This window comes from Pan paniscus, chromosome 12, assembly GCF_029289425.2.
Source record: "Pan paniscus chromosome 12, NHGRI_mPanPan1-v2.0_pri, whole genome shotgun sequence".
In the NCBI taxonomy this organism is placed as follows: Eukaryota; Metazoa; Chordata; class Mammalia; order Primates; family Hominidae; genus Pan; species Pan paniscus.
The window spans coordinates 116436015-116463775 of record NC_073261.2 but is presented as its reverse complement, the minus strand read 5'-3'; the positions used below and the strand labels follow the sequence as shown (position 1 = coordinate 116463775).

The window sequence follows — 27761 nt, the reverse complement described above, 5'->3', positions numbered from 1 at the left end:
TGTTTCCTCAGTTCCTGCGGCTTTGTAGCATCTTTGAGGAACTCTCATACTACAGAAACCAGAGACACATGGCCGGGTGTGGTGTCTCACGCCTGTATTCCCAGCACTTTGGGAGGCAGAGGCGGGCGGATCACAAGGTCAGGAGTTCAAGACCAGCCTGGCCAATATGGTGAAACCCCCCCCGTCTCTACTAAAAATACAAAAAAATTAGCCAGGTGTGGTGGCGCATGCCTGTAATCCCAGCTACTCGGGAGGCTGAGGCAGGAGAATTGCTTGAACCTGGGAGGCGGAGGGTGCAGTGAGCCGAGATCGCGCCACTGCACTCCAGCTTGGGCAATAGAGTGAGACTCTGTCTCAAGAAAACAAAAAAAGAAACCGGGAGACACATTTGTGGTCACTTAAGATTTTTCCAGACAACAATGTGCTTCATTTTTGCCTTTGAGGTGTGTTTCTTTCTGCCTCCATTCCAGCCACAGTCCTATCCTGGCAGTGAGCAAATCCCACACGCAGTTCTGAGCAGGACGCTGAGGCTCAGCTGCAACATGGGGCAGCCAGGAAGATGCCTGAGGAGGTGCCAGGCACACAGGAGGCACTGGGACAGACTCGGGCCGGGCTGCAGGCTGCAGCAACGCCCACCCCTCTACTTCCAGGCAGAGCCCCTCCGTCTCACAGGACAGAGACAGGGCCGGCTCAGCGGCTGGTACACACTGCTTTATTTGTTCTTTTTATTATTATTTTTAAGTTCACCTACAGCTGCAGTACACACACACTGCTTTATTTGGCTAGCTGCTATTCAGAAGACACTTCCTGAATTCAGGAAGAATTTTTTTAAAAACCTGAGAACAATTCCTGTGACTTCTTAGCTTTGATGAAGTGCATTTACTTTGACATTGATATAGCTTGTAACTACTTTTGGAATTTTTTTCCCCTAACACTTTGATCTCATTAAGGGTATTACACCTTTTCCACCAGAAAATGCAGAGGTATCATCTTTCTTGGAAACCAATTGAAAGCGTCCCATTTTAACAAAATGACATAATAAAATTACAAACATTTACATGATTAAATTCAAAGCCTGATCCATCTGGTGGTAAGAAATAAAATGTTAACTTATTTTAAAAGATGTATTTGCATTATTAAAATATAGTAACGACTTCCATCTTTACATCAAAAGAAACGGGCTTGCATGAGCAATGGCTCCCAGCTCTGGGGAGGGTTTGAGCCACGCCCTTGCGGGGGCCGCTCCAAGCTCCCACTTCAAAAGTTGGAGTTTCCCAGCTGCGAACAGCTGGTCAAAGGCACTCTCAAAAGTTCAAGGAAATGTCCGTTTGCGGATGGCCGCAGCAGGCCTGTGGGTCTGGGGACAGCGCCAAGGAGCTGGCCGTTGGTTCCTGAGATGCTCCTGCTCTGCCGTGTTCTAAGGACATGCGAGCTGGAGCTCTTCTCGGGAAAAAGAAAACGCTGGGGAGGCCTCCGTGTGGGCGGGTCAAGCCAGATAACCAGGCTTGTACTGGCTTCAGCAGAAGCCGCGCTGTTTCCTCCTTCCCCCTCTATCTCCTTCTTTCCCTTCTGTCTCCTCCTTCCCCCTCTGTCCTGAGGCCCTGCAGGCTGCTGGGGAGGAGCCTGCCGCCTGCCTCCTGCCTCCCTAGACCGCTGTTCTCCCCACAGCTCTCCCCCGGAGCTGTCCCCCAGCAGGCCACACCTGGGCCCAGGCTCCAGACCTGCCCGCCCACACAGGAGTCCCCTCTAGCCGGAGCTCCGCCCCCTGTTCCCAGGGCGTCCTGGGCAGGTCAGTTTTCCCATCTGTCAACCAGGAACATTCCAAGGCTCTTCCTGCCTCACTGCTGTGGTTTCCCACCTTCCACCCAGGCAGGAAGAGAATCTAAAAGCCCCGCAGGCACTGGCCAGGCTGCCTGTGAGAGGGAGAACTGGAAAGCCAGTATCAGGCAGACCCTCTCCCGGTTGGACCTGGGCGCTGGTTCCCCGCAGGGAAGGCAGTGCTGTGCCTGGGGCAGGGGAACAGCAGTGGCAGCAGTTCCAGATTGTCAGAGCTGGGGAGGGCCTCCAAGAGCTGCCAGAGCTGATTTTCCAGAGAGGGAAACTGAGGCCCAGAGAGGCAGTGACGAGCTCTACCTCCCACTGCAAGGCAGATCAGAGCTGGGGTTCTCGCTCCTCAAAGTGCAGTTGGGGCTTCGGAGCTCGGGCCTGGGCTGGGAGCTGCTTAGACGTACAGAACCTCAGGCCCTGCAAGTCAACAGCACCCCCAGGCTGCTCATTAGGGAGTTAAAGTTGAGAAGCACTAAGCTGACCCGGCCACCCCTGGAGAGATGGGCCCGAGACTGAGGGAGCAGCGCGGGTGCACCTTCCACAGCAGAACCTTCCGGAAGTGTTGTGGCGCGGATGCCAGGAGGGGCTCGCTTGTGTCACCTAGTCCTCGTGAGCCCTCCCCACTGTGGAGAGCGGGCAACCAAGAGGGGCACGCATTTCAGGCCCCAGAAGAACAGGGCAGGCTCCCCGCGTTGGGGAGGAGGCGCCGGCGGCCCAGGCCCACGCACCTGTGGGTCTACACAGCTAATCGCCCCCACCAGCAACGATGACCGCCAGTGGCTGGCCCAGGTCAGCACGGTCTGAAAGTGGATTTGAAAGGGCAGCTTTGAATATCCGGGAGTGACTGCGTTTTGGAGGTGGTTCAGCTCCTGCTAGAGCTCTGGGCAAGCAGAGGGTGCCCCAGCCAGCAGGTGCCTCCGAGGCCTGGCGGGGGTGGAGCATGCTGTCCTCAGCGGCAGTACTCCCGCTCGATGCTCGCCATCAGCCCCTCTTCCGAGTGGTCGTAGGAGATGGCTGCCGGCCTCTCGGGCTTCTTGCGACCGCTGCCTGGGGCTCTGTGGGTCAGAAATGGGACAGGGCTGTCAGGAGGCAGGATGGTGCGTTCACACTCATTTCCCCTGGCCACCACAATGGCTCCTAGTGGGCCCATCCTGAAACCCAAACCGAAGTCTTTGCCCTGGGACACCCTGTGGCGCTCTCGCCCAGCACATATCCACCAGCAGGCTTCTACTGCGTCCGCTTCATCTCCCACAACGCTGAGCCCTCGCAGAGTGGAAGCCAGCACCTGCCCTGGTTGAGGGAGGACAGGCTCTGGGGTGGGAAGACCGAGCTTGAATCCCAGCTCTGCGGCTCATCCGCGCGCCTCAGGCAAGGCCAGTGCGTCTCCGAGCCTCGGTGTTTTTTCTCAAGCACATAACTTTATTCATGAGTCGTTCCGAGGCGTAAGATAATGCATGGGCAGCATGCGATGTGGAATCGAGCACACCACAGCCTTAATCAATGGGAATCACGGCCAGGCGCAGTGGCTCATGCCTGTAATCCTAGCACTTTGGGAGGCCCAGGTGGGCAGATCACTTGAGGTCAGGAATTCGAGACCAGCCTGGCCAACGTGGTGAAATCTCATCTCTACTAAAAATACAAAAATTATCCGGGTGGGGTGACGGGTGCCTATAATCCCAGCTACTCAGGAGGCTGAGGCAGAATGGCTTGAACCCAGGAAGTGGAGGTTGCAGTGAGCCGAGAATGAGCCTCTGCACTCCAGCCTGAGTGACAAAGTAAGACTCTGTCTCAAAAAAAAAAATAAAAAATAAAAGGGAATTACTGTCATGTTGGCTGCTTGCCGACATCGGTCCGTGCTTGTACCCTCTGGGGTCTCACAGGAGCTGCTCACTTTGGGGAACCACACGTTCAGGATCCCGCCAGTCCCTCAGCCCACCTGGCAGCCCAGCTGAGAGGGACCGAGACCAGAGCTCCTGCTCCTGCTGCCTGGGTTCCAGAAAGTGGCTGCGCCAGCCTGGACCCTGCTGGCTTGTCCTGCTCTCCCAGACCTTCTGGACTTTATGTGAACACCTGGGTGGTGCTGACTGCCCCCCGGACCTGCCACGGTTGTGTCGAAATGTGCAGACCTTTGCAGGAGGCAGTCCCGGGAGCCCAGGGCAGGGCCTGAAGCCTCGGTCAGGCTGGGTGCTGCCTCCTGGAGATGCTGCCTCGGAAGCAGGTGTGCAGGTCTGCAGCTGACAGGGTCCAGGAGAGGCAGGCCAGCTGCCCACGGCCAGGTGTTGGACGCTGCCCTCCCAGTGGCCAGCCAGGGACTCTGGGCAATGGGAACACCGCCAACTGCTTTGCCACTTGCCAGACATTAGGGCGAGCCGCCCCCCATTTCCCGGCCTGGTTCCCCCTCTGCGAGCTTGGGGGGCTGGGCTGGATGGACTTAAATGTCCCTCTGACTACTCCCACTGATGCTCAGAGCACAGGCTCCGGGTCCCCGTCTGGCTCTCTGGGAACTCAGGGCAAGAGCTGGGCTCCTGGCACAGCCACTTGACTTCATCCCCCAGGAAGGATCGGCATCTAGCAGAGGGCCTCCAGGCGTCCAGGGGACACACCCCTCCCATGTCCCGGAGACGTCATGCCCCTATTGACCAGCTGGCTCCAGGGACCGTACTTATTAGCACTGCCCGCGGCCAGTGCGCAGAAACAGCTGCGTGGTCACTGTTGACGCCTGCAGGGCTCTTGGCACACTGCCTGTCTGTGAAAGCACTGAAGGCAATATGTGTTCCTTGCAGCCCTGAGACACAGTGGAAATGCAGACGTTCTGGAGCCAGGCAGATCTCACCTGGCTCTGCCACGCAGTCGCTGTGTGGCTGTGGGCAAGGCACGTACCAGGCCTCACGCCCCTGTGGATAAAACCCAGCAGCTACTCCACGAGTCCAGCCTGAGGGCTGGACCAGGCGCCATCTGCGGTGTGTCTACCACAGAGCTGGGCACTAAGGAAGCACTCAACAGAAGTCGCTGCGATGCTGTTAGTTTCGCAGTGGCTCATGCCTGGCCCGGCGCAGTGGCTCATGCCTATAATCACCAGCACTTTGGGAGGCCGAGGCAGGTGGATTGCTTTGAGCTCAGGAGTTCGAGACCAGCCTGGCCAACATGGTGAAACCCCATCTCTACAAAGAGTACAAAAATTAGCCGGACATGGTGGCAGGCGCCTGTAGTCCCAGCTACTCAGTAGGCTGAGGCTGGAGAATCACTTGAGCCTGGGAAGTGGAGTTTGCAATGAGCTGAAATTGCGCCACTGCACTCCAGCCTGGACGACGGAACAAGACCCTATCTCAAAAAAGAAAAACCAAACAAACAAACAAAAAAGCAGAGTAAGGGACCAGCAAAGCACCCAGTACAGAGGAGAGACCCGGCCACTGCCCTTCCTGTTTCCCACCATCCTCCTGGGCTCACCTCCCCTGAGGATTGTTGGGAAGAAGAGGAATGGGCATGGGACGCCCAGACACCCTCAAGGGCAACAGGATCTCCTGGCCAACAGGAATCCCAAGCAGCACTTCTGGACCTGGGGACCCCCACAGGAATAAAAGCCCCTCTGGGCTCACCAGGCAGCCCCCTGCTTGCCTGTGGATGTGAAGCTGAGCCCTGGGGGAGGTGGCTGTCCAGATTCACACAGCCATTCTCCTCACTCGTCCTGTCTCACTCAGCACCCGACATGCCCCGTAGGTGGAATCTTGAGGAGAAAGGAGAGCAGGGACTGGCGCAAGGGAAGCTGACGGGCAGCCCTGGGGCTGGGGTGGGTAGGACGGTAGGCAGTCCTGGGCCTGTGAGCGGTCAGGCTCCACTGGGCTCCACAGCCACCCCTGCCCTGTCTGCCTGGCAACACTCCACCAACACCGTGGGGCAATTTGTGGGGCTTAGAGAGCCAGGTGGGGCCATAAGCTCTTTCTTTCCCCTGCTTGGGTGGGGGCACACAGATAAAAGGGAAAAATTGATCCTAAAGGGATTCTTGGGAAGTCTCACCACTCTTGAGGGAGTCAAGAAATGAATTTTCGTTTAAATTCTCATTTACTGTCAGGTTTTCCATCAGCAGGGACTCCTAAAGTCATGCTTTTTTTTTTTTTAGACAGGATCTTGCTTTGTCACCCAGGCTGAAATGCAGTGGCAGGATCACGGCTCACCATAGCCTCCACTTCTCAGGCTCGAGCCATCCTCCCACCTCAGTCTCCTGAGCAGCTGGGACCCCAGGCATGTGCCACCACGCCTGGCTAATTTTGGTACTTTCGTGGAGACGAGGTCTCCCTATGTTACCCAGGCTGAAAGTCACAAATTTCTTAAAAAGAAAAAGACCTTTCCAAGGAAAATCACTCCAAGAAAAGAAACCAATACGCTTCTCCAGAGAGAACAAATCCATTGTAATTGGGCCTCAGAAACCCACATGTTAAATGAGGCAAGAACATTTGTGTTATTCTACTGGGTCTAGAATTTTCTCTTTTTTTTCTTTTTTTTTTGAGATGGAGTTTTGCTCTGTCACCCAGGCTGGAGTGCAGTGGCGCACTCCGCGATCTCGGCTCATTGCAACCTCCCCATCATGGGTGCAAGGGATTCTCCTGTCTCAGCCTCCCAAGTACCTGGGAATACAGGCACGTGCCACCACTCCCGACTAATTTTTATGTATTTTTAGTAGAGATGGGGTTTCACCATGTTGGCCAGGCTGCTCTTGAACTCTTGACCTCAGGTGATCTGCCCACCTCAGCCTCCCAAAGTGCTGGGATTATAGGTATGAGCCACTGCGCCTGGCTGGGTCTAGAATTTTCTAGAATCTGCCGCCTCTCCAACCTGGGGAAATACTGCCTTGGATCTCAGTTTACTCACTAGGAAAATGGGGAGGAGTAACCTCTCTCACCAATACCGTAATGTGTCTGGCCCAAGGCCTGGCTTACAGTGGGTACTCAACAAGCATTTGCAGAATGAACAATAAGTGAATTTCAGCAGCAGCTGCAGACAGAAGTTTCTAGAACCCCTATGTTCCCCTCCATGAGCCCCTGGGCTTCCACTAGCCCTTCCTTACAGACTTCAGGTCAGGATGGCCCAGCCAAAAGCTCAGGGAAGCAGCGACTTCCTCCGGCACGGCTGCTTCCCTCTGCTGCTTCCGCAGGGCCCTCCCGGGGGAAGGACCTGGCGTTGTCAGGATGGTCAGGACTGGGGTCAAGGCCCACACGCCCCAGGCTGACATTAAACAATCCTGTCAATAAGCGTCTATGAAATGCTACCATGTGCCTGGAGCTATGAGGGCCCAGAGGCGAATCTGATTCCTTCTGTGATGAGGCCTGGAGAGAAGAGAGGGGACAGGGCAGGACCACATCACGTGGACCTACTACAGGAGAGGCCACATGTGGGAGGGGCTGGGAAGTTGCACCATGCGGGAGGAGGGACACTAGTTTCACCAGGAAGGGGATAGAGTATGAGGGGGAGATGTTTAAACTGTGCTTTGAAGGGTTTCTTCTTCGATATTTTATTATGAAAAATTTCAAACATACTGAAAAGTTAAAATTTGTAGATTCAACAATTAAGTTCAACTTTGCTATATTTACTTTATCACGTACTTATTTACTTCTTTGTCTGATTTTCTGATGCATCCCAGAGTCAGCTGCAGACATTAGCACCTCCACCCTGAAACACCGATGGAAGGACCCTGCCTGGGAGGGTGAGGGTGACACTGGAGGACATTGAAGGGCGGGACACTGTTGCAGCCACAGGGTGAGGCACTGGTACCCAAGAGCTGCATGCTGGGGGGCTGAGACTGGCCTGAGGGTCCACGGCTGCCACGGGAGTCAGGTGTGTGCCGTGGGCAGCGAGAAGCACAGTGGGTACAGGGCAGATGCTGCCAGCCCTGACCCTGGGGCAGGACTGCTGGGACCTGGGGCTTCCTTCCTGGTGGGAGCACGGTGCTGGAGGGGCTGACAGAGCCCTGGGCACTCCTACGCCTAGGGCAGCACTCAGGGAGGCTCCCATTAAAGTATACTGAATGAAAAGGCTGGGTGCAGTGGCTCACGCCCATAATCCCAGCACTTTGGGAGGCCAAGGTGGGTGGATCACCTGAGGCCAGGAGTTTGAGACCAGCCTGGCCAACTTGGCGAAACCCTGTCTCTACAAAAAATACAAAAATTAGCCGGGCAGGATGGCTCGTGCCTGTAATCCCAGCTACTTGGGAGGCTGAGGCAGGAGAATTGCTTGAACTCGGGTGGTGGAGACTGCAGTGAGCCGAGATCGTACCAGTGCACTCCAGCCTGGATGACAAGAGCAAAACTCTACCTCAAAAAAATAAAAAATAAAATAAAAATAAATAAATAAATAAGTATACTGAATGAGTGAAGTACCACTGGTGAGTGGTAGTAACGGAAATGTCAGGGGTGTCCTGGAATGTGCATGTGTAGAAGTCAGAAGAAGTAATAGCTAATTAGTTCATGGTAGGATTTCATCCTAAATTCCTTGGGCTGATGGAAACTCTAAAGTCCCTGCTGACAGTGCAGGGGCAGAGCTGCGTGGGCATCATCCTCACTCCTCACTACCTCCCCCTCTGCAGCGGCTTCTAACATTGCCCAGAGCCGGCCACAGCATTCTACTGGGAAGCAATGGCCAGCAGTTTCCACTCGGCATTCAAGGCCCTCCCAACACTTTAATCCTCCCTCCCCAATTCCCTCCTACCACCCCCACCTGTCCACACAGTGTCCCAGGAGGCTCTTTCCTTCCTCTCTCCTCGGCGAACTCCTGTACGTCCTTCAAGCCATATTATTTTTATATTTTTATTTATTTATTTATTTTTTTCTGAGACAGAGTCTCCCTCTGTCACCTAGGCTGGAGTGAAGTGGCGCGATCTTGGCTCACTGCAACCTCCACCTCCCGGGTTCAAGTGATTCTCCTGCCTTAGCCCCCGGAGTAGCTGGGATTACAGGTGCGCACCACCGTGCCTGGCTAATTTTTGTTTTTGGTTTTTTTTTTTGGTATTTTTTTAGTAGAGACAGGGTTTCACCATGTTGGCCAGGCTGCTCTTGAACTCCTGACCTCAAGTGATCCGTCTGCCTAGGCCTCCCAAATTGCTGGGATTATAGGCGTGAGCCACTGGGTCCGGCCCCTTCAAGCCATCTTAAACACCAGTTCTGACCTCCCCTGGAGCTCGCTGCTTGCATTTCCCGAGACCATGCCCCTCCCGGGAAGGGCCTCAGACCCAGCCCCTGCACTGCAGCCCTCAGCACCGCTGTGGGGCTCAGGGTAGGACCTCCCAGTGTCTGTTAAATAAGCGAGTTCAGCAGGGTTCCTGTCCTGAAATCATTTGTAATTAAGGACAATGGCTAACATTTCCAAACTTTTTCACTCCCACAATCTTACCTGACAATCACCCACTCCCAGTGACCCCTTACCACATTAGCTGGAGGTCAGCAAGCCAAGGTGGTGACCGGCCTGGGGTGGAAAGACATCCCTGGAGCAGACAGACAAGGCCTGGGCTCTGGGGTTGGGGGATTTTAAAGGAGGAAATGAGACCAGGCTCCTCGCCTGCTACCTTCAAGGGTGTTCAGCGTGGTTCCCTGGTAACATGCTGTGGAGCTGCAGGTGGGCCCGCTGCTGGCCCTGGGCTGCGAGTTCCTTAAGGGCTGTGTCTTGTTCCTAGATCTGGCCACAGCGCACAGCATGGCACCTGAATATTTTTGAATGAGTTACAGCACAAATAGGAAATGGGTTGGGCATGCCCTGGTCTGATCCAGGTCACGACCTTTTTTAGGAGGAAGAGCAAAGCTGCGGTGAGATGGTGAGCCTTCTGCAATCTCCTTGGCAGGACCTTCCCTTGAGGGCTAGGGCTTTGCATTTAGAGGGAGCTGCCTCTGGAAACCTCGTGAGGACCTGGAGGAAAGTGGGGGACAGGAGGGCTCTGAGGCTGGCTGGAGTCAACAAAAAGAACCCGTGGCTTCTGGGAGAGATGTGCCTCCCTGGTACTTACTCAGAGACATTGCCGCTCCCCGGGTGGCCCTCTGAGCTCTGCTCTGCGCACACCTTGAGAAAGATGAAATGAAGAGACATTCAAAGATTGTCAACAGTGCAGCCTGCCTAAGGCTTTGGCTTTGTGTGGACAGACGATGGCCACCACTTTCAACCCAGGATCCATAAGCCTCGGAGCGGAAAGGCTCTCGAGCTGTCAAGTTCCACCCACTCATTGCACAGGCAAGAAAACGGAGGCTGCAAAAAGAAAGCGACTTGGAAAGCTCACACACAGAGCAAGTGGCAGAGCCAGGGCCAGACTTGCTGCCTCCCAGACGGCCACCCATGTGAGGGTTGTCTCTCACCCCCAGGGGTCATGTGACCCACTGCCACCTAGCACGAGGACACCCCGTGTGTCACCTCCAGGGATCTTGGGACCCACCGCCACCTAGCACGAGGGCACCCCGTGTGTCACCCCCAGGGATCTTGGGACCCACCGCCACCTAGCACGAGGGCACCCCGTGTGTCACCTCCAGGGATCTTGGGACCCACCGCCACCTAGCACGAGGACACCCCGTGTGTCACCTCCAGGGATCTTGGGACCCACTGCCACCTAGCACGAGGACACCCCGTGTGTCACCTCCAGGAACCACGTGACCCCGACCCCACTCTAAACATTGCCCAGAACCCTCTCCCTCCCCCACTGAAGTGCTTTCTCTTCATAAGGCAAGGACGTGTCTACACAGCATGTGGCTGCCGTGGATTCTATGGTCCGACAGTCCACTTGCCTACCCGTGCAGTGCCAGAACCACCCTGTCTCATTCCTGGCATCAGGCAAGCCTGGCTGTCCGCTAAAGCATGTCTTCCCAGCTTCTTTCTTTTTCCAAGAGAGTCTTGGTGATTCTTGGCTATAGGCACTTCCACGTACAGGTGCTGCTCGGCTTACAATGGGGTTACGGCTCGAAGAAAACATTGCAAAGTGGAAAAATCCTATGTTGAATCATCAAAATCAGGGACCATCTATACATGTATTATAATCAGCTTGTCATATTTGGGGGAAAAAAACCTTGGGGATTTTTCTAGGGTTGTATTAAACTATAGATCATTTTAGGGGGACTTATAGCTTTACAATAATGAGTCTTCAAATTTATAAATAGGGAATATCTATTCATTTAGGACTCCTTTAGTGTCTTCTAAGAAGTTATCATTTTCCCTATAGAGATACCATGGATATCTCTTTTTATTTTATTTATTTATTTTTGAGACAGAGTTTTGCTCTTGTTGCCCAGGCTGGAGTGCAATGGTGCGATCTCAGCTCACTGCAACCTCTGCCTCCCGGATTCAAGTGATTCTCCTCCCTCAGCCTCCTGAGTAGCTGGGATTACAGGTGCCCGCCACCACACCCAGCTAATTTTTGTATTTTTAGTAGAGATGGGGTTTTCCCATGTTGGCCAGGCTGGTCTCGAACTCCTCACCTCTCAGGTGATCTGCCCACCTTGGCCTCCCAAAGTGCTGGGATTACAGGCGTGAGCCACCGTGCCCAGCCAGCAATGTTAACTTTTTAAAATAAAATTTTCTACCTGCTTGATGCTTCAGAAATGACTGAGATATATACATTTTTAAAAAATTCTTTTTTTTTTTTTTTTTTTTTTTGAGACAGGGTCTTGCTCTATTGCCCAGACTGGAGTGCAGTGGCCTGATCATAGTTCACTGCAGCCCCCACCTCCCAGGCTCAAGCAACCCTCCCATGTCAGCCTCTCGTGTAGCTGGGACTACAGGCTCGTGCCACCATGAAGAGCTAATTTTTCATTTTTTGTAGAGATGGGGTCTCACTGTGTTGCCCTGGCTGGTCTTAAACTCCTGGACTCAAACAATCCTCCCATCTCAGCTTCCCAAAGTGTAGGGATTACAGGTGTGAGCCACTGGGCCTGGTCAGAGATATATGCATTTATCTTGTGCTTAGTAGTCTTACTGAATTCTCTTATTAGTTCTAGTAATTTATGGCTTCCTTTGGATTTTCTTATTTCCCATTCACATGATCTGGGAATAATGGCCATTTGATTTTTCCCTTTCTGGTCCTTATACATTTTCCCCCTAACCTTTCTGCACTGGCTGGGACCTCCAGTAGTACAGTAAAAGGAAGTGATGATGACAGTCATCTCTATCTTAATCCTTTATTGAAAGAAAAAGTTTCTGTCACATCATGACTGAATATGATATTTGCTGTAGTTTCTTCTCTGGCTATCTTTTATCAGGTCCTTGTCTCTCTATGCTGTGTTCTGGGTCATTTCTATCTCCCTCTCTCCATCTCACTGATCCTCTCTTCATCTCTGTCTAATCTGTTAAACTTATACCATTGATATCTTTCATTTTGCTTATTATATTTTCCATTTCCAGATGTCCTATTTGGTTCTTTTTCACATCTTCTAGGTCACTTTCTATAGTCCTTGTCCTTTGCAGGTGTTTTCTTTAAACATAATAAACATAGCTGATTATAGTCTGTGTCTGGTGATCCTAGTAACTAAGATCTTCATTGGTATATTTTTGTTTCTTGTTTCTTCTAAGTCTTCACTTGGTTCTTTGGGGAGTTGATTATTTTTTGTCATTGGCAGCTTGTCATCATTGAAAAATTCCCTCTGGGTATTCTTTGAGGCCTAAGAGGCCTTCCTCCAGAGAGGGGATGCATTTGCTTTTGCCAGGCACATAGCAGGCATCCCTGGTCTGAAACCACTTCAAATTAAATCTATACTTTGAAGTATTTTGGACCACCAGGTGATGAGAATTTAGGCTGCAAACATAAGAGGTGCCTGGGTTGAGCTTACAACTTCCTAGAGCTTGCAAGATCTTTCTGTTCAAAGGAAAAAACTTTTGGGTAAATAGGTGTACACGACTACAAAGAAACCCACTCCAACTGCATGTGCTAGTCAACCAGTTTTTGGCTCATAAATATAAATGGTCATAAAACGACTCACAAACATTTAAAGGGGGAGGGCACATGAAAGAATAATCAAGATGAACCAGCTAGGCGTGGTGGCTACCAACACTTTGGGAGGCCGAGGCGGGTGGATCGCCTGAGGTCAGGAGTTCCAGACCAGCCTGGCCAATGTGGTGAAACCCCATCTCTACTAAAAACACAAAAACTAGCAGGGTGTGGTGGCGGCCACCTCTAATCCCAGCTACTGGGGAGGCTGAGGCAGGAGAATTGCTTGAACCCAGGAAGCAGAGGTTGCAGTGAGCTGAGACTGCACCACTGCACTCCAGCCTGGGTGACAGAGCGAGGCTCTGTCTCAGAAAAAAAAAAAAAATTAAATTTTAAAAAATTAAATAAATAAAAGTCTCCAGGAAGGGATGAGCAGGCGGAGACAGGCCACCTACACGAAACCAAGAGTCAGGTGGCCTCACCTGCTCATCAGTGACACTGGAAGCCACTGTTATAATGGCTGCAAAGGTATAAGGGAAAGCTATTTTGAACTCAGAATTTTAATTCCAAATAAACTATTAATCAGGTATTAAGAAAATGAAGATATTTTCAGACATACAAAGACTTAGAGTTTATCTCCTATTACCCTTTCTGGAGGAAAAAAAATTATTTTTATTTTTGTTGTTGTTGTTGTTATTTTTGTTGTTGTTGTTGTTGTTGTTTTTGTTTTTTGAGACGGAGTCTTGCTCTGTCACCAGGCTGGAGTGCAGTGGCACAATCTTGGCTGACTGCAACCTCAGCCTCCTGAGTTCAAGCGATTCTCCTGCCTCAGACTCCCGAGTAGCTGGGACCACAGGCGCGTGCCACCACGCCCAGCCAATTTTTGTATTTTTAGTAGAGACAGGGTTTCACCATGTTGGCCAGGATGGTCTCGATCTCTTGACCTCATGATCCACCTGCCTCAGCCTCCCAAAGTGCTGGGATAACAGGTGTGAGCCACTGCGCCTGGCCGAAAAAAATATTTTAAAAAATAATTTTTTTAAATCATAGAAGATAGAGGTTTCATGAGCCTAATGGAATTAACCCAGGAATGCAAGGCAGAGGAAACTTCGGATAATGTGTAATAAGGCCAGAAAGCAACCTGTCAATGTCCAAAGTTCCCATGACATAAACTGAGCGATCAGAGTAGCTGCTCCAAATATCTGAAGAGCTCATGTGGAAATAGGCCACACTTCTTCTGCCTGTCCCAGGGGCTCAGTGTGTCCCCACTAAAGGGAGGTGGGTTGTGTTCAACACAGAGGACTAAGTCAGAGCTGCCTGTGAGGGAGAGGCTGCCCCTGGAAGCAGTGAGATGCCTGTCACTGAAGCCAGACAGAGGCTGGGTGATCCAACAGCTCATGCCCCCTTCTTAGAATTCAAAATCAAGGCCAAACACACACCCTGAAGTCACGCACTTCTATTTCTAGGGTCACTATGAACGCTCAGCAGGTGAGGAGGGGGAGGGCAAGGGTAAGAAGGGATCGCAACAACAGCGTCTTCACGCTCCCGTCTCCTCACCTTCCGGGCCTTGGTGTACTTGGTTCAATGCCAAGGAGCTCCCCAGGGTTCTCCCAGCCCGGCCCAGTACCCTCTGACGGGTGTGGCTTTGCCTTGACCTCTATCGCTGCGGTCCCCGTGCTGAGATGGAGAACCTGTTTTATTTTTATTTTTTACTTTTTTTGAGATGGAGTCTTGCTCTGTCATCCAGGCTGGAGTGCAGTGGCGTGATCTCAGCTCACTACAACCTCTGCCTCCAGGGTTCAAGTGATTCTCCTGTCTCAGCCTCCAGAGTAGCTGGGATTACAGATGTATGCCACCACACCTGGCTAATTTTTGTATTTTTAGTAGAGGTGGGGTTTTGCCATGTTGGCCAGGCTGGTCTTGAACTCCTGACCTCAAGTGATCCACTTGCTTCAGCCTCCCAAAGTGCTGGGATTACAGGTGTGAGCCACTGCGCCTGGCATATTTATTTATTTATTAGAGACAGGGTCTTGTTCTGTTGCCCAGGCTGGAGTGCGGTGGCCTGATCATAGCTCGCTGCAGCCTCAACTCCTGGGCTCAAGCAACCGTCCCATCTCAGCCTCCTGAGTAACTCAAACTACAGGCACATGCCACCACACAAGGCTAATTCTTGTACTTTTTGTAGAGACGAAGTCTCCCTATGTTGCCCAGGCTGGTCTTGTACTCCTGAGCTCAAGCGATCCCCCCACCTCGGCCTCCTAAAAAGTGCTGGGATTACAGGCATGGTGAGCCACCACGCCCAGCCTGAGAACCCTTTTTGTTTGTTTGTTTGTTTTGTTTTGAGACGGAGTCTCGCTCTGTCATCCAGGCTGGAGTGCAGTGGCGTGATTCGGCTCACTGCAACCTCTGCCTCTCAGGTTCAAGCGATTCTCCTGCCTCAGCCTCCCGAGTAGCTGGGATTACAGGTGCCCGCCACCACGCCCAACTAATTTTTTGTATTTTTAGTAGATACGGGGTTTCACTATGTTGGCCACGCTAGTCTCGAACTTTTGACCTCAGGCCGTCCACCGGCCTCGGCCTCCCAAAGTGCTGGGATTACAGGCGTGAGCCACCGTGCCCGGCTCTGAGAACCTCTTAAAGCTAAGGCAGGACATCCAGCCAAGCCCAGGGCCTGTCAGGGTGGACACTGAGCTGCCTGCTGCTGCCCTTCTGAAAGGGCAGCGGGACCCTTGCAGCAGGGGCCTTGGAATGCCTGGCGTAGGGACCTGACTTTGCGCTGCTCACTAACATGAAGACACTGCAGCTTCAGGGCAGCCTTAAGGATGGAATGCCATCCAGTGCGTGAACGGCCCCCCAGAGCGGATGCAGGAGTAAGCAATTTCCCTGATGGCTCAGCCTTGCTGTTTCTGTTGTTTTCACCTGTGTTTTTCTCTGTGCCTGAGATTTTATTGCGTGGCCCTTTATCTGGCCAATTTGTTTAAGCCTTGAACTTACTTTGTCAGATGGAAAAAGCATGAGACTCCCAGAACACACAAGCTTGCTGAAGCAGCGAGGAGGAGCTGGTATGAAAAGCAAAGACACAGCAGCCCCAGATGGTGGCTCCAGCCTCCTGCAGACAGGGGCTCCTCCAGGGGGCTGCCTCCACCTGCAGATCACTGAGACACCTGGACGGACGTGGGGAACCGGCAGCGCCTGGGCTGGGGCCCTGGGAACTGAGCTGAGTTCAGGACCAGTGTGTGTGCGCGAACCTGTTTGTATGTGTATGTTTGTGTGCGTGCGAGGGGTGTGTGTCATCCCTTGAGATTCTAGGGGGGCTTTGGAAAGACCAAACCACAGCTAAACAAGAAGCAGAAAACATATGAGAATGAAGCGGATAAGATCATCTCTTAAAGTTTTTGACTCTTAAAACCAAAGTTTTTGTGAAAATTAAAGTTTCAAAGGTTACTTTTTTTTTTTTTGAGACAGAGTTTCGCTCTTGCCGCCCAGGCTGGAGTGCAATGGTGCGATCTCAGCTCACTGCAACCTCTGCTCCTGGGTTCAAGTGATTCTCCTGCCTCAGCCTCCTGAGTAGCTGGGATTACAGGCATCCGCCACCACACCTGGCTAATTTTTGAATTTTAGTAGAGCTGGGGTTTCACCATGTTGGCCAGGTTGGTCTCGAACTCCTGACCTCAGGTGATCCGCCTGCCTCAGCCTCCCAAAGTGCTGGGATTATAGGCGTGAGCCACCATGCCCGGCCCAAAGGTTACTTTTTAGAAAATCCACTGCATATTTACCAAAAATAAAATATACAGTGGATTTCTTCTCCTGAAAGAGTTCTTCCATTAACTCTTAATTTTTAGCAGCTTAATATGTATGTATATACACATACCAGTTATATGTGTAATTGGCAGAACAATTCCATTCCTTTTATTCCATCGTATGGATACACTTCCCCCTTCCTCTTTAAGAATTATCCTTCTTTGAAGCCCAGGTTTGGTTTGTTTGGCTTTTCGGTTTTCTTAAGGAAACTTGAACATGTACAGTAGAGAAACTCCTACAACGGCTCTCCTGGACCTGACCCAGCGTTCACAATTTTGCTAGTCTCGTTCCGTTGCTCACCACCAGAGGGCACTGTTCTCCCCACACAGAGGCCAAGATCCCAGTGCCCTGGGGAAGCTCCACTGTAGGGCTTTGCAGGCAGCAGAAGCTGAGCAGTGCAGGTGGAGGAGCGGTGGGGGAGCGGTGCAGGCAGGCTGTGAGTCGGAGAGTGGTGCGGGTGGGCTCTGCGTAGGGGGGGATGGCGCAGGTGGGGTCTGCGCGGGGGAGCAGTGCAGATGTGTGGGAGCAGAGCAGATGTGTGGGAGCAGTGCAGGTGGGCTCTGCATGCGGGGCGATGCAGGCTGGCTGTGTGGGAGTGGTGCAGGTGGGCTCTGGGGGGCAGTGGTGCAGGTGGGCTCTGCGATGAGACCTGTCTTGCATGGCTAACATGACAAGGACGTGACAAGGGGCTCTGGGAAAACACCCCCCCACCCCCAGCTGTGGGCTGCCAGTCCGGGGCCCGTCTCACTGGGAAGGCCTTGCCTTGAAGGAGGTGTTTCCAAAGCCACAGGGAAAAAGGCAAGGGAGACCCAGAGAGGCTGTCACTGGACTCAGGGTCTGAGAGACTTGTCCGTGCTAGCAGGGTGTGGACTGCGGTTGGCTTGACCTGCAAACAGGCACCCTCCCACTCCTTGCTGGGCCCCAAAGTCCTCCGATGTTAATAAGAAGGTGGGACTGAACCATCTGTGAGGTCCCTTAAGCTCAAGTCATCTCGGATTTCAGCAATAGAAAGAAATGACAGCAGTCTGGCCATTTACTATCAAGAAACAGAGCTTGGTGGGAATCGGAATGGGTGGCCTTGGGCAGGGGGCTGCTTTCCCTGCTGGGTAATGGGCTCACGGCATTTAGGGGCAGAAGGGCCTGTGTTGTGCACAAACCACTGCTCTGACCCTCCTTCCCAGAGTCTAGTTAGGGTCTGCCCCAGCCCTATGGGACTCAAAGCTCCAAGGTTAAGAGCTCTTGGTCAGCATCTCTCGAAGAGTGCATGAGCCAACATCCTCCTTTCCACGGCATTTCTACACCCTGCCATGCCCAGTACTCAGCAGCAGCCACCACGGCCTCTCAGCAGGGCAGGAAATGTGAGGCTGTACCCCTGACCGTGATGCAACCAGGCTTCTAATCACCTACAGCAGCCAGCAGCCAGGGACCATGAAGGGAGAGAGCCTCTGAGGCTGTCCGCTCCTCCCCCGGGTCGAGGCACTGGGCTTCTAACATCTTTTAATCCTACTCTTTTTATAGAATTCCAGAGAGGACAATTCTTCCTTCAGTTTTTGATGTTCATGTTCCAGGCTTGGCATCCTTCCCCACCCATCCACACGCTCTCCCTCAGCAACTGTACTCTGGTATGGCATCAGCCACTATCCAAATGCTGATGTCCACGAAATGACAGCTCCAGCTCCAACCACTTTTCGCAGTTGACAGGAATTTCGGACAGCCCACGGAAATTATCCACCTAGGACTCAAAACTCAACTTGTACAAAACTAGGCCCATCCCGTTAATAGCATTCTGAATCTTCTCAACTACCAAGCAGGGAATCTTGGAGTCTTTCTAGAAACTCGCTTTCCCTTGCTTGTCAAACTCAGTGGCTCACCTCACCTCCTCCTCCACCTCTCACCTGGATTCCTCCCTTACCTGGGCTCCTGCCCCCATGCAGTCTCCCCCAGTACAACCTCCCCCGCCACTGTGGATCCTTCTATTACACAGGCTGGGAAGACACACAAGAAACTGAGAAGCTGCTTGTCTCTGGAGAGGGGAGCTGGGGAAAGAGTTGGGAGGAAGGGAAATTTTCTTTGCAATGCATGTTTTCAATGTCCCCTCGTGTGCCTGTGTATTACCTCTTCTAATTTTTAAAATAAACATTTAAAAATAATGAAACACAGAAAACTTCGCCTAGCTCCCCACTGCCTACAGGACAGTTCAACCTCTTAGCCTGGAATCCTGTGAAAATGTGACCCAAACCCGTCTCGTTGGTTTCTGCTCTCCGACATCACCTGGCTGAATGGCACATAAACTCCAGGCTGTTCAAAAGCACTTCTGGGCCAGGTGCGGTCGCTCATGCCTGTAATCCCAGCACTTTGGGAGGCTGAGGCGGATGGATCACTTGAGGTCAGGAGTTTGAGACCAGCCTGGCCAACATGGCGAAACCCCGTCTCTACTAAAAATAAAAAAATTACCTGGGCATGGTGGCACATGCCTGTAGTCCCAGCTACTCAGGAGGCTGAGACAGGAGAATTGCTGGGACCCGGGAGGCGGAGGCTGCAGTGAGCCGAGAATGCGCCACTGCACTCCAGCCTGGGCAAGACAGAGTGAGACTCCATCTCAAAAAAAAAATCGCTTCTGGACCTCTGGAGTTTTCTACACATTGTTTCCTCTTTATGGAAAGCTCCACCCTTTGTCAACCGCTGGAACACATAGTGATCCTTTAGAACCAACTCAGACACCAGATCCACTGGAAGACTTCTGCCTCGGGTGGGATTCCCACGCCTCCGCGTGTGCAGACGCACTGGAACATGCCTTTACAACATGCTTCCACGGGAACTTGCAAACGTGCATTTACGCACCCCTTCCCAACACAGTTATGAGCTTTTTGGGGGTCCGCACCATCCTTTCTTCTTGTCCCCTGGATCAATTGAAATAACACTCATTGCCATTTAAATTTGTGTTTTTTGCTACAGACTTGAACGCAGGCAGATAGTCCCCGTCTTCAGGACAGTGACTTTGTTTTGCTGCAAGTCCATTAAGTTACCCATCACCTTGACGTCCTTCTGTGGAGGTGCTGTCCCGCCAGGCACTCACTGTGACTGCTCTCTTTACACCGTGAGTTCCATAGCAGCTGCATGCCAAGATTACTGTAAAGTCCTGGCTGGGGTAACAGGCAAGAAAGAATTATCCGGATGCTCCATGGCTACAGCAAATGGAACCTTTCCAAAAATGGTGGATGACAGAGTCCCTCAGCCTAAGGAGAGGACACTATTGCCCGAGACTTTCTTGCAAAACAGAAAAATTCTCAGATAACGTACTTCCCTTGACCTTGAGTGACCCAGGTTTATAGGCAGAGGGAGGAAAACAATCTGAATTACCACCTGCTAATAAAAATACTGAATCTGGCTAGGCACAGTGACTCACACCTGTAATCCCAGCACTTTGGGAGGCCAAGGCAGGGGGACCACCTGAGGTCAGGAGTTCAAGAACAGCCTGACCAATATAGTGAAACCCCATCTCTACTAAAAATACAAAAAAATTAGCCAGGCGTGGTGGCATGCTCCTGTAGTCCCAGCTACTCGGGATGCTGAGACAGGAGAATTGCTTGAATCCTGGAGGCAGAGGTTGCAGTGAGCCGATGCACTCCAGCCTGGGCGACAGAGCAAGATTCCATCTCAAAAATAAAATAAAATTAAATGAAAATTAAAATACTGAATCTAGGTCTACTTGATTAAACCAAAATTTCTTCTCCAAAGGTTCCTTCAAATTTCACGGGGGCATCTAATGCTCAAAACCTCCTCTTATCCAGCCCATTCTGGGACTAAGATTTTCTGGTGAATTCCATGTCCAGCAGCACCATCCTTACCGCCATCCACTACTGCTACGCTGTAAAAAGAGCCTTCCTACAAGAGCTGACTGCACCGCACTCCTTGTGTCCTATTCTCCGTGAACTCCAGCCCAAGGCACCTCCCACCACTCTCTGACCCATCTCTCACCAAGGACCTTGAGACCTCCGAGTGGCTCAATTCAACCACCAGCTCTCAGGCTTCCCGCATATATCCCACCAAGCAGCACTTCCAGCAGCTGAGCACGCCCTCCGTCCTAAGCACCTTCCTCCCTTGGCTCCCGGATGTTCTCTTGGTTTTCTCCCCTTTACTGGCTGTTCTTTAGGATGCCTCTATCTCCTCAACCTTCGAACAGCGTGCTCCACCCCTGGCCTCGCCCCACGTTAGTTCACATACACGAAGCTGCCAGGACAGAGCCCGGTGCCCATCCATGCTTCCTAAGCACACGCGGGCAGCATCGTCACTGGGGATCCCATCTAACCTCATGGGTTTAAATCCTCCCATGTTCTAATGGCTTCTAAACGAACTCCAAACCTGACCTCTCCCCTGAATGCCAAACTCTTACAAAGATCTACTCACTTGACATTTCTGTTTGGATGTCTGACAGGCATCTCAAATTTAACATACTGAAAACCAACTTCCTGGTTAATGACACCCCAAACCTGCCCCTTCCACATTTTCTGTGTCTGTTCACGGCAGCTACATCCCTCCAGCTGCTCTGGCCAAGAACTCCTGGTTCACCTTTGATTCCTTTCTTCCTCACACATCCCAGTCACCCCACTAGTGAGTCCATAAGCCAACCGCCCCTCACCACCGCCCGCCAACCTGGTCCAAATGACCCCACATCTCACTTGGATGACTGCAGAAGCTCCCCTCCCCCAGCACAACCCCAGCTTCTGTGCCTGCCACCTCACTCCCCCTTTCTTCACTCCAGCGAGACTCTGTCTCAAAAAACAAAAACAAAAACAAAACATAATATTCAGAATGATGATTCAGGGATAAACAGACCGTCTCTAAGACATTCCCAGTCAACAGTGGTCAAAATTTTTAAATGTGAGTGCTTAAAAGAATAACTTTCACTTGAGTTTGATGTTCTTTTATGAAGATTATGTCTCTCCTCCAAAATGCTAGACAGTTATGAAGCTATTAAAGGTTTCTTTTCCTCCTTTCTTCCTAAAGAAACTAAAAGTAGTGTTATTGGCCGGGTGCAGTGGCTCACACCAGTAATCCCAGCACTTTGGGAAGCCAAGGCGGGTGAATCACCTGAGGTCAGGAGTTCAAGACCAGCCTGGCCAACATGGTGAAACCCCGTTTCTGCTAAAAATACAAAAATTAGCTGGGCGTGGTGGCGCGCATCTGTGGTATGCAGGCGTTATCTGAAAATAATGAATTGGACCCAAGGGCTCCCTTCCGCCTCAAATAATCTGTGATTCTAGGATTCATTCATTTATTCAAGAAACATTTATGGTGCAGAAAATACATACAGTCAGCTGGGTGAGGTGGCTCATGCCTATAATCCCAGCACTTTCGGAGACCAAGGTGGGCGGGTCATCTGAGGTCAGGAGTTTGAAACCAGCCTGGCCATCATGGCAAAACCCCGTCTCTTCTAAAAATACAAAAATTGGGCGTGGTGGCGGGCGCCTGTAATCCCAGATACTCAGGAGGCTGAGGCAAGAGAATCGCTTGAACCTGGGAGGCACAGGTTGCAGTGAGCCGGGATCACACCACTGGACTCTAGCCTGGGCAACAGAGTGAAACTCCGTTTCAAAAAAAAAAAAAGAAAGAAAGAAAGAAAAAAGATACACACAGTTCACACCCAGAAGGGCAACTGCAGCTGGCTGACCTCCTCAACAATTCCTGAAACCATCTCCTCTGCAAGCCTCTCACCGCCACTGCCTCGGTTCAGGACTCGGCCACCTGGACCATTGCAGACTCCCCCACCCACTCACACAGGTGGTCATGTTATCCCTAGTCTGACTCTGTCCAGTTCATCCTCCCCACAGTTGTCGGTGTGACGTTCCTAAAACACAAACTGTCACAATCCTTACTTTTCAGATACCCAGAACTTTCATAGTAATCCAAACTCGCTAACGTGGAATACCCCTGGCATGGCGCACTGCAGCCTGGCATACTCTCCTAAGACCTCTCTGACCCATGCCCTGGGCACCAGCTGCCCCAGCCACCAGTGACATTAGGCATGAGGTTCTCTCTGCACAGAACTTGCTGCCTGGATCACGTCCACAGACCCTTCCAGATTCAGGACAACTTCCAAATTCATCCCTTCGGGAATGCCTACCTGCCTCCCTTGGGATTAGCCGCTTTCTCCTGTGGCCTTTTGATACGGATCTCTCATCGCCCTGCTTTCTACTTTCCCCCATCGAGCTGCAGACTTCTTTAGGGCAAGGGCTATGCCGTGTGGCCTCATCCCTAGCACCCACAGCGGGACCGGTGCTCAAAGGATAGCTGGAAAATGACTTAAAGAGCGAGCAGTCACCATGATGAATAATATCAGCAAATCAGAGGGCACAACATTCACTCTTGCTATTTGCCTCTCATTTTCACCTCCGAGTTTCCAAAGCACTTGAAAATGAACACTAAAATTAACTGCCTCCTTGCTATGTGTGAATTCCTCCCAAATTTCTCAGCTATTTGTCCAGGCAGTGTTATATAACTGCAGGCTGATGTGGTATTAAAGGAATCTTGTTATATAATTCAGCCCTACTCACTGCAGCTCGCTTTTCCTTTTTAAAGATCGTAAGTGAGAGTAGCAGGGAACCAGGGGCAGAGGGAGAGAGCTCTGTGCACTGTCGCCTGGGGCTGTCCCTCTCCCCCACCCTCCCTGGGGCCTTTTCAGGATTCCTTGGTGCGGTGGCCACCCAGGAAGGCATCTTCCTCGGCTCCCAGCGGCTGCTAAGCAAAGCCTCCGGGACCCCAGGGAGGAGGACGAGGCCCTTGGCATCCTCCCCGAGCCCGGGAGCGGATGTTGAAGATCTTGTTCATTCAGCTCTGCTGGAGCGAAGACGGTTGCCAAACCAGAGTGCTTGTTTTATTGTTTTTTTATAACAGCAGGACTGTTATTACGAGTATTCAGGGAGAGAGAATAGGAAGCGCAAAAGAGATTCCGCAGCATCTTAAAAATAGCAGTAACATGAGAATTGCCTGCCCAGCAAGGCAAGGATCTGGACCGGTGGGCGCGGCAGGGCGCTTCTGAGCCACCGTCTGGCTGCCGTGCCACCACCGCCGGCGCCCCGCTCCAGGGCGGCCCGGGAAGGACAGGCGGGGCCGCGGGCCCGAGGGGAGCCGGAAGCCCGGCGCGCTCCGCCTAGGGGTGTCCTTCCTCGGCCGCTCCCAGCGCGATCGCCCCCAGGCCTGGACACAGACCCGGAGACGGGGCAGAGAGGGAGGAAACCTGGGGGCCCAGGGGCGGGGAGGCCGGGGCAGCGGGGAGCACGCAGGTCGGAGGCTGGAAGGGGGCGCAGCGCGACCGGCGCCCAGGGCTGGGGCAGGGACGCGCGGCCGGTGAGTGGGGTCCCCGCCGTCCCCCGAGGCCCTGCGGCTCCCACACTCACCGCTCTCCCCGCGACCGCGGTGGGTCGGGGCCGGGCTGGGCGGCGCGGGGCGGGCTCCGGGGGGCCCCAGGCCGCCGACTCGTCCAGCAGCTCGTCCAGCAGGCGCAGCGTCTCGTCCCTGCCGTCGAGGGGCGCCACGGGGCTGGGGTCGCGGCCGGGCGCCTCCTCCGCGGCTGCCCCCGGGGCCTCGGCCGCCGCCACCGGCACCCGCCGGCGGGTCCCGCCCTCCAGGGCTGCCGCTCCGGGCCCCGCAGGGAGGCTCTCGGGGCTGCGCCGCCGCCTCAGAGTCCGGCTGCTCCGGCTGCTGCCGCTGCCCATGGCGCGCCCGCCGCCTCCCGGACCGCCGAGGGGGCCCCCGTGAGGGGGCGCGGCCGGGGGCGGGGACGCTAGGGGGTGCGGCCGGGGCGGGCTGCAGGGGGAGGCGCGGGGCGAGGCCCGGGAAGCGGCCGCGGCCAGGGGCTAGGGTTCCCGGGCGGGGGTCGCGGCCCGAGGACGGGGGTGCGAGCCGGAGCCTGGGGAGGGGCGGGCGAGGCAGGGGCTGCATGGGCGTGCCGAGGGGGCGCACACCGGCCCTAGGGAGGGGCGGGCCCGAGACCCCGGCGAGGAGCACCGGGTGCGGGCGCGGCCTCCCCTCCCGGGTCTCCCCCTACAGTCCCCCCACTCCCGCCCACGGGTCCCCTCGCTCCCCGCCGTCGGGTCAGCCCTGTCCGGACCTTCTGGAATTGCTGAACACGCGGGGGGCCCGGCTGGGTTTGTTCATTTATGGAAACGCTCCCCAGACGACGCTCGCCGGGCCCGTGGGAGGCGGCGGGAGCTTGGGGGGACTTCCCAGCGCCTGAGCCCCCTAGCGATGCGCGGGGTGGGCAGGGGAAGACCCTGAGGGCTGCGCGCGCTGCGTTCGCGAGGTCCGGCCGTCAGTGCGCCCCGACCTTTCAGTGTCCGCCAGGCCTAAGACGCCCCGGGAGGGAAGGGGCGATCCTCCGGGCACCAACAGCCCCCTCCGGCCTTCTCCTTCCCTCTGTTGCCCCAGCGGAAACTGGATGTGTGAAGGTTGAGCCTCATCAAAACCTCCAAATAGTCACCACTTTTGGGAAAGAAAAACTTTGAAAATGAAGGAGAAAGGCAAAGCAACCCCCACCCCGCCCTCCCCCCGCCACAGGAAAGAAGCAAAAGGAAATACCTAGGTGGTGGTCATAAGTCTAGCTTTTGGTCTCGGAATTTTTTTTTTTCCTTAACCGCTTTTCTTTTTAAGTGAACTAACCACAACCCAGAGTAGAAAACACTCCAAAGCTGCCGAATTCAAACCCAGCGAGCCTTCCTGTTGGTTGGTTCTGTGTTTTACTTAAATGTGATTACTTCCTTCCCTTGCCCACCTCCCGCAACTTTAAATTCCAGCCTTTCCAAGACAGGGCAATTCAGAAGTCCTGGGTTTAACTCACCTATCTTGACTTGACGTTAACTTTTATCCTGATTGATTGGATTCCAGAATAATTGTGAAAATGGAATTTCGGCTAAACTTTCCCAACCACAGACTTGAAATTTTACTATTTTATCACTTCAGGAGTAGACATTAAAAAACATATGCCTAAGAAAATGGAATAAAAATGGGACTCAGATTCACATCCATTTATTTTTATTATTAAGAGAGAACAAGAGGCCGGGCGCGGTGGCTCACGCCCGTAATCCCAGCACTTTGGGAAGCCGAGGCAGGTGGATCACGAGGTCAAGAGATCGAGACCATCCTGGCTAGCACGGTGAAACACCGTCTCTACTAAAAATACAAAAAATTAGCCGGGCGTGGTGGCGGGCGCCTGTAGTCCCAGCTACTCAGGATACTGAGGCAGGAGAATGGCGTGAACCCGGGAGGTGGAGGTTGCAGTGAGCCGAGATCGCGCCACTGCACTCCAGCCTGGGCGACAGAGTGAGGCTCGTCTCAAAAAAAAAAAAAAAAAAAGAACAAGAAAGTATTTATAATCTAGCTGGACGTGGTGGCTCATGCCTGTAATCCCAACACTTTCAGAGGTTGAGGCGAGCAGATCACTTTAGGTGAGGAGTTTGAGACCAGCCTGGCCAACATGGTGAAACTGTCTCTACTAAAAATACAAAAATTAGCTGGGCATGCTCACTTGAACCCAGGAGGTGGAGGTTGCAGTGAGCCGAGATCACGCCACTGCACTCCAGCCTGGGCAACAGAGCTGGACTCTGTCTCAAAAAAAAAAGAAAAGAAAAGAGAGAGAGAAGAGAGGAGAGACAGAGAGGGAAAAGAAAAAGAAGAGAAAAAAAATGAGGCTGTAATCCCAGCACTTTGGGAGGCTGACCCGAGTGGATCACTTCAGGTCAGGAGTTCGAGACCAGCCTGGCCAATATGATGAAACCCTGTCTCTACTACAAATACAAAAATTAGCCGGGCATGGTGAAGGGCACCTGTAGTCCTAGCTGCTCGGGAGCCTGAGGCAGGAGAGTCACTTGAACCCGGTAGGCGGAGGTTGCAGTGAGCCGAGATCGCACCACTGTACTCCAGCCTGGGCAACCAAAGAGACTCCGTCTCAAAAACAAAACAAAACAAACAAACAAACAAAAAAAAAATAAAGAAAAAGCAAAAAGAAAAGAAAAGAAAAGAAAAAAAATTTTTAAAAAGAAAGTATTTATGATCCCCCTGCCTTTTTTTTTTTTTGAGACGAAGTCTTGCTCTGTTGCACAGGCTGTAGTGCAGTGGCCGGATCTCTGCTCACTGCAACCTCCGCCTCCTGGGTTCAAGTGATTCTTCTGCTTCAGGCTCCTGAGCAGCTGGGATTACAGGCGCGCACCACCACATCCGGCTAATTTTTGTATTTTTAGTAGAGACAGGGTTTCACCATGTTCGCCAGGCTGGTTTTGAACTCCTGACCTCAGGTAATCCACCTGCCTTGGCCTCCCTAAGTGCTGGGATTACAGGCGTAAGCTACCGTGCCTGGCCTCTCCCCCCCTTTTTTTTGATGTGCCATCTTAACCATCCAGGTGTAGGATGTGGGGCCAAACACAGATGTCATTTGGGTGCGCTAAGTCCACAGATGTGTCTCGTTTGGAAGCTATTGATATAAGTTTTTAAGAAAACAAATCTCATCTTGAAACTCTTTAAACCCCAAAGAACAACAGCATTTAGAGGCAAACAAGATTTTTCTTGAGTTCACTCAGTTTAATCATTTAAAGGAAAACATGTTTTGCTTCTGCCGAAATAGAAGCTAGTCACGTGACTCACGTTTAAATATATCCACAGCTCCCTGCGTTCACCTCCCAGGGCAACCAATTTTTCTGGCCACTCTTGATTCCAACACTGTTTCCCAAAACTTGTCATTAGCTCCGCTTCAGCGGGAGGAATGCCAGAGCCAGCATTCTTTCCACTTTGAGAGAACATTTTAAAATCTGCTACATTTGTAGACCTGGCTTCCATCAAATATGCTGAAAACCCAGATTGATTTTATTAGAAGCTTCCCATAATAAGCAAACAACCTAAAAGCTTTCCGCATGACTAATGTCCCTAAGATCGTCTCTAAAAATAAATAAGAATTTTTGTCCGAAAGAGTTAGCAACGTCTCAGGAATATTGGAGAATTGAAATGGGGTGTAATCCTTCTTAAGAAAATATCTGGCAGTCACACCTGCAGCTGAAGGATTCTTTTATGCGGTGGTAGTGCTCGTGGGTGCTGGTGATGGTGGGTGGAAGGTGAAGCCCAGTTTGGGAACTCTCTGCTTAACTCTGGGAAAATAGAACTTCCTTTCCTTAAACAAATTAAACCCTGGAAGAGGACTACAGTTGGTGATACTTTTCGGAAGGACTCGGGCACCCGAACGATGTTTTCCTTGGTTTCAGGA

General features: G+C 52.5%; 1 protein-coding gene across 1 annotated transcript; it reads right to left on the bottom strand.

Annotated features, from left to right (window-relative positions):
* Window positions 1-1110: 1110 nt before the first annotated feature.
* Window positions 1111-27761, bottom strand: CYS1 (cystin 1). The gene is made up of 3 exons (XM_034952597.4): window positions 23911-27761; window positions 9815-9867; window positions 1111-2882 (listed from the first exon to the last, which is right to left on the bottom strand). The coding sequence occupies exons 1-3, from the start codon at window positions 24226-24228 to the stop codon at window positions 2777-2779; spliced, it is 477 nt and encodes a 158-aa protein (XP_034808488.1). The 5' UTR covers window positions 24229-27761; the 3' UTR covers window positions 1111-2776.

Bases quoted from the DNA above. Each gene is read 5' to 3' on its own strand.
- CYS1 (XM_034952597.4), bottom strand. From the start codon at position 24,228: ATGGGCAGCGGCAGCAGCCGGAGCAGCCGGACTCTGAGGCGGCGGCGC. The intron at 9,868-23,910 runs GTGAGTGTGGGA...ATCTTTCTCAAG, and splicing joins CCGCGGTCGCGGGGAGAGCG to GTGTGCGCAGAGCAGAGCTC. The intron at 2,883-9,814 runs GTAAGTACCAGG...TCTGACCCACAG, and splicing joins GGGAGCGGCAATGTCTCTGA to AGCCCCAGGCAGCGGTCGCA.